This window comes from Sinocyclocheilus anshuiensis, unplaced genomic scaffold, assembly GCF_001515605.1.
Source record: "Sinocyclocheilus anshuiensis isolate Anshui unplaced genomic scaffold, SAMN03320099.WGS_v1.1 scaffold1371, whole genome shotgun sequence".
Lineage (NCBI taxonomy): Eukaryota > Metazoa > Chordata > Actinopteri > Cypriniformes > Cyprinidae > Sinocyclocheilus > Sinocyclocheilus anshuiensis.
The window spans coordinates 1,243,158-1,249,388 of record NW_015539833.1 but is presented as its reverse complement, the minus strand read 5'-3'; the positions used below and the strand labels follow the sequence as shown (position 1 = coordinate 1,249,388).

Sequence of the window (6,231 nt, the reverse complement as noted above, 5' to 3'; positions counted from 1 at the left end):
GCGTATGATATTCTGTGTCAGCTGCGTCACGCGGATATGTTTTCTACGGTATTTATGCTTTGATTTGAACGAAAACAGCGCATCCGTGCAGCGCGGCTGACACAGAAGAGCGTACGCTGCTTGTATCCAGCGGATATTCTCCAAAATGGCGCTAAGGGGATGCGGAGAGACACAGAGGAGACGAATTGTTGAATAAAGTCGTTATTTTTGTTTTCTTCGAGTACAAAAAGTATTCTCGTCGCTTCATAACGTTACGGTTGAACCACTGATGGCAGATGGACTATTCTGACGATGTCTTTCATACTTTTCTGGACCTTGACAGTGTAATTTACTTGGCAGTCAATGTGACAGTCACAAGCCCCCCGGTTCTCATTCAAAATATCTTAAATTGTGTTCCGAAGATGAACGAAGTTTTTACGAAGTGTTGTTTTTTTATTCTTTAAGCATTGCACAACAACTATGTTGAAGTTGTGGTTTATTAAAGCATTTAGACACAAGAAAAATGTAAGCAACATTGATTGTTGATGCATGTAGTTTTAACCATGAAAATACGTAAATGAATGCATTTTAAATCATATATCATTTAATATATCAGAAATAACAGTTTTAAACATTGATAATAATAATAAAAAATGTTTCTTGAGCAACAAGTCAGTGTATCAGACCGATTTCTGAAGGATCATGTGACACTGAAGACTGGAGTAATGATGCTGAAAATTCAACTTGGCATCATAGAAATAAATTACATTTTAAAATATATTCAAATAGAAAAGTTATTTTAAATGGCAAGAATATGACTGTTTTTACTGTATTTGTGATCAAATAAATGCAGCTTTGGTGAGCATAAGAGACTTCATTCAAAAACATAAAATATATTTTTTGATATCACAAAACAAAGACACTATGATTTACTAAATGTAACACTCAAGTGTACAATATTATCTGAATTAAGGCCTGTTTATATTATGACTACATTAATGTGATCAACTGTAAAGGACAGGATTTTGTACGATACTGAATCTTTTTATAAAAAGAGTTAGCATTAGTACACAAATCTTGGTGTAGTTTAAAAAGTTTTAAAATAAAAAGAGCATTAGATTACCTATGCTGGAAGTGTAGTCCGTGGCTCCGAAAATGAGCTCAGGGGCTCTGTAGTAGCGCGAGCAGATGTAGGAAACATTAGCCTCACCACGCGCCAGCTGCTTAGCACTGCAGGAGACAGAAAGAAACAGACCAAATGAGAGAGACTGACAAGAGAGAATTAGACATAACCAGAAATTACACCAACACATCAAAACAGCCATCATTCATTGGACACATTATCATCACAAGAACAATAATCATGATCATTATCGCCAAACAGCCAAACTAGTTTAAAGCAGTTTAATCAAATAAAGTCAGTCATAGATGTAGATCAGAATGCTCAAAAATGTGTCTGATGATGGGATTTGATCCGTGAAACAGTCACATTCACGCATGAGACTTGTTCAGTAGCTGTAAAATTGCCAGATTAAGTTTTCCAGTGAAGGTACTACATCACACGAGCAACGTCTTTCTGTGTTTTTATATTGCTGCCATTCACACGCCATCACCACAGTGTCCTCATTCCCTTCCCAACTTCATGAGGTGCATCCTGGGATGCTTTTGAGTTGACATTCTGTATATGATGGACACTTGTTGCATGCTCTTCCTTCACTATTCGCTCCAAATGATCGAATTGTAAGGACACACAAACGTTTTCTATTTGACTATATTTAAAATTTTTCAGCATCATTACTCCAGTCTTCATATATGAATATGTCACAAGTCCAGTCTTCTGATTTGCTGATTTTAGGGGTGCTCCGATTGATCGGCTACTGATCGCTATCGGCCGATAATGGCTTTGGGAAGTTTGATTGGCGATCTCTATAAAGGCCGATCTCATAAAACCGATCTCAAGCTGACGACGCGCCTGCCGTGAGGTGTTTGGCATGACATGCAGCGGCACCGTCGCAATCTCTGTCCAGCGCAGGTCAAATAATTATACTGCTGAAGATGAGGTACAATTCATATTTCTTAATTAAATAACTTACAAAGTAATTTGAAAACTTTCTGTGAGACGTAATTTCACAAACAGCGTGAGTGAATCACCGTGCGCGCTCTCTTTACCTCTAAAAATGCGCAGATGGCTTCAAATCAGCACATCGCGTCTGCACTATAAGCGAGCTGCACAGTTCACGCAGGAATTGTCACTTGCACAATCGAGGCAGTGTTGCATCTTCACTAAAGTTTATAATTTGCATTTTTTCTTTTTAGGTCTTGCCAGTGTTTAAACCATTCAGCACTTGTGCATTCTCCTAGAGACGGTGTGCTCATGCACACTCAAAGCGCGCACACATGAGGCCGCCTCACATACAGCTCGCAAAATCAGGCTTGTGCTGTGTGTAAACTATTGTGCAACAATTGCCCCATTGTTAAAACAAAAATGCACTGCATGGTCAAACATTTAGGTGAGATAATTATATATTTTTGAAAAATGTCGTTTAGCAGGTTTTTCTGGCTTAGAGCTGTTCAAGGCAGTGTTTGCTGAAAGAGATGCTTTGGATTAGCCACTGGGGACTAAATATAGTAACACAATATTGTACATTTTTTATAAAAGCAGCAGTGCAAACCCATGGTTAGAGAAACAGCAGGTTAAATAACTGAAGCTCAACAAACAGCTCACCGAAAAAGCAGCGAATCCAAGCCCTCTTTAACACAGAGCATGCGGGGCGTCCAAGCATAATGTAATTAAAATGTCCTGTACCTCAGTACTGACCTTCCGAGTCCAAACTCACACAATGGTCTTCTAGTAGACTATCAGAGCTGACTAATGATTCTGAGTCCATGTTCTCAGCATCAGAGCTATCCTGGTCAAACTCAGGCAGTCTGAAGGCCAAATCGTTCCTAAACGACAAACAGAAGATTTTGTGAACTGTACAACAGAGGTACTAATAATTCTCAAAAACATCAGCACAAGCCTAATCTGTGCCCTTGGACAAAGGTTAATGAGGTTTGAACATAAGATCAAAATGCACATGTGAACTGACACTACTTCACTGTAAATTAAGCACTAGAAACAAATAACAATTTGTAATTATTTTCCCAGGAATTTCCCAAGAATAATTAATGAATGAAACAATGTTAAACACGTATTTCTCAACTTACTTTTCCTTCTTAATGGACTTGATTCTCTCAAGCAGGTTCTTTTCAATTTCAAGGTTGGCTCCGTCCACTGAGGAGACGTCAGAACCTAATTTTGGCCTCTCAAATATCTAATGGAAAATGAGATCATGAAATCATGATAGGTTAGAGCCACGAGGTGTACTTTACTAACTGTTATACTAAAGGGGCTAATTATTAAGACTAGAAATGGCACATACATTTAAGCAATGAGGTACGTAAGGCTTCACTCCATTATGAATAGTTAGCCACAATGTGTCGCGGGTTGTCTACAGCTATGACAATATTCAGAATAGCATAGTCTTGAGTGGTTTACTTCTTTTATAAAATGGTTACCACATACTAAAATTATTAATTACACATTCTGATGTGATTCTTAATGAATCTGAAATATTAAGCATCTATTTTATATAGTATCTATCTTTCCACTAGAAAAAAAGTCTCATATCTACCAAGGATGAATTTATTTGTTTAAAAAATACAATTTAAAACAACTGTTTTCTATTTGAATATATATTTGAAATGTAATGTATTCCTGTGGTGGCAAGGGTGAATTATTAGCAGCCATTACTCCAGTATTCAGTGTCACATGACCTATCAGAAATCATTCTAATATGCGGATTAGATGCTCAGGAAACATTTCTTATTACTATCAATGTTGAAAACAGTTGTGCTGCTTAATATTTTGTGGAAACTGTGATACAGATCCTTTATATGAAATAGAAATCTTTTTTAACAATGTCTTTACTGTCACTTTTGATGTCTCTTTGGGGAATAAAAGTATTATTTTCTCTTCAAAGATGTTTTTTACTGACCCCAAACGTTTGAACAGTAGGGTATGCACAATTTGTATTTACTGTCAATCACCAAAAAGTTTTTAAGATTATGAGCATCAATACAGAACTTCAGGCAACGTTTCAACAATGTTTTCTTCAAGATCTCAAAATGAATGAGTGCTGGTAACTTTACAGCAGATGTTATATGCATGACAGCACCTAATTTCCCTGTCTCACCTTCCAAAGTCACAGAGTTTGAGTACAGCTGTCTCTGGGTCGAGCAAGAGGTTCTGTGGCTTGATATCTCGATGGCAGATCCCATATGAGTGGATGTACGCCAAGCTGCGGAACAGCTGGTACATATACAGCTGAAAACACATAAACAGTGACTTTAATACAGCAGAAAAATATTCCACTGTAAAGGTCCAAACGGAACAAAGACATGGCACAAACACTCATGTTTACACCAGTTACACCACAAAGTCCATGCTAGTAAGTTGTGCAGCTTTGGTTCATGAGATAGACCAGCAACAAACCAACAAGGAAAAATCACGTCTTCACAATAGTGAAAAATGTCAGATTCTATTAACAGATGTTACCTTCACATAGACCATAGGCAGATTCTGCTTGGCTCTGCTGTAGTGTCTGGACACTCGGTACACGTTCTCAGGCACATAGTCCATCACCAAATTCAGATACACCTCATCCTTCTGTGGGCATGACGACGGGTGAGGGACAAAAGGAAGAAAGTTTAGCAGGTTGATATCTAGACAACATCTTTAAGGGACCCCAAAATGAAAACATCTTTAAGTCCACCCAAAAATGAAAATTCTGTCATCATTTATTCACTCTCATGTCGGTCCAAACCTGTATGACTTTCTTTGTTCTGCTGAACACAAAAGATATTTTGAAGAATGTTGGTAATCAAACAGCTTCTGGTTGCCACTGACTTCCATTGTATTGACAAAAAATAGAATGGAAGTCAATGGGAACCAAAACTGTTTTAGGTTCCCATCTTCTTTAGGAATGACATGAGGGTGAGTAATGACAATTATCATTTCTGGGCGATATATAGATGTAAGGTCACAGGTGTGTGTTTACTAGCTGTTATATACAATAGCATGGTTCACCAGATTATCAGAAAATAAATTAACATTTCTATATGGTTATGTAATATACAAGTCATTTTTAGCTTAATTTTAAATATAACATACAATTACAGTGATATACACTATTGCTCAAAAGTTTTGGGTCAGTCTTTTTTTTTTTTATAATAATACTTAAAAAAAATTATACTTTTATTCTGCAATAGCATATTAAATTGGTCAAAAGTGACAGCAAAGACTTGTATATTGTATAGTATTTAAATCAGTGGTGTTCTTTTGAACTGTCTATTCATCAAATAATCCTGAAAAAACAGTTTTTCCCAAAAATATTAAGCAGCACAAATGTTTTCAACATTGATAATAATAATAAATGTTTCTTTAAGCAGCAAATCAGCATATTAGAATGATTTCTGAAGGATCATGTGACACTAAAACTGGAGTAATGATGCTGAAAATTCAGCTTTGCCATCACAGAAATAAATTCAAATAGAAAACAGTTATTTTAAATCACAATAATATTCCACAATATTACTCTTTTACTGTATTTTTGATCAGATAAATGCAGCCTTGGTGAACACATGTGCCTTCTTTCAAAAACTCTTACTGACCCCAAGCTTTTAAACAGTAGTGTAATATTACTCTACTATTTTTGGATTTTGGTCATACATTATCACCCACCCCTAAACCGGAGTGTTTATTCCACTGTGTATATTCACTGGAACATGTGGATAACAAGAACCTTTCAGTGGTGGTCTTGCCAGGGGAAAAGGGGGTCTGAGACTCAACACACATGAGTCACACATAGACTATTTGAACAGTCATTATTTCTCTCTCTCTCTCTGTTGCCCCCTTAGATACATAAACTCCTAAATGTAGTTGGAAAATTAACCTGCCAACGGCACCAAGCCAACCCCTGCCTCGCAACAGTGACATCCGCTCAGCGATTGTCCTGCGATTGGCCGAGTGTTTTCGGAGATGTGCTGTGATTGGCTGTTCACGCACATATACAAATCCTTAGATAAAAGAGGCTGCTAAACGACAAATATTAGTATTAATGCTCCATGCTGGTACTTTCACACTGGTAATGAGTACCAGTAAAATATTTAAATATTAAAAGATTTTTCCCCATACAATTATATATATATATA

The 6,231-nt window shown here is 36.8% G+C and overlaps 1 protein-coding gene and 1 long non-coding RNA gene across 2 annotated transcripts in view; both read right to left on the bottom strand.

The window, feature by feature from the left end:
• Positions 1-6,231, bottom strand: part of LOC107684292 (glycogen synthase kinase-3 beta-like) — a 26,213-nt gene that overhangs the window by 3,665 nt on the left and 16,317 nt on the right. The window contains exons 4-6 of the mRNA XM_016480530.1: positions 4,577-4,687; positions 4,215-4,345; positions 1,103-1,209 (exon numbers count right to left, since the gene is read on the bottom strand). Coding sequence (XP_016336016.1) covers positions 1,103-1,209; positions 4,215-4,345; positions 4,577-4,687 — 349 coding nt within the window. The remainder of the gene's footprint in view (positions 1-1,102; positions 1,210-4,214; positions 4,346-4,576; positions 4,688-6,231) is intronic.
• On the bottom strand, positions 2,516-3,566 carry LOC107684293 (uncharacterized). The gene is made up of 3 exons (XR_001633839.1): positions 3,187-3,566; positions 2,798-2,925; positions 2,516-2,565 (listed from the first exon to the last, which is right to left on the bottom strand). It is a non-coding gene; the product is annotated as an uncharacterized LOC107684293 (long non-coding RNA).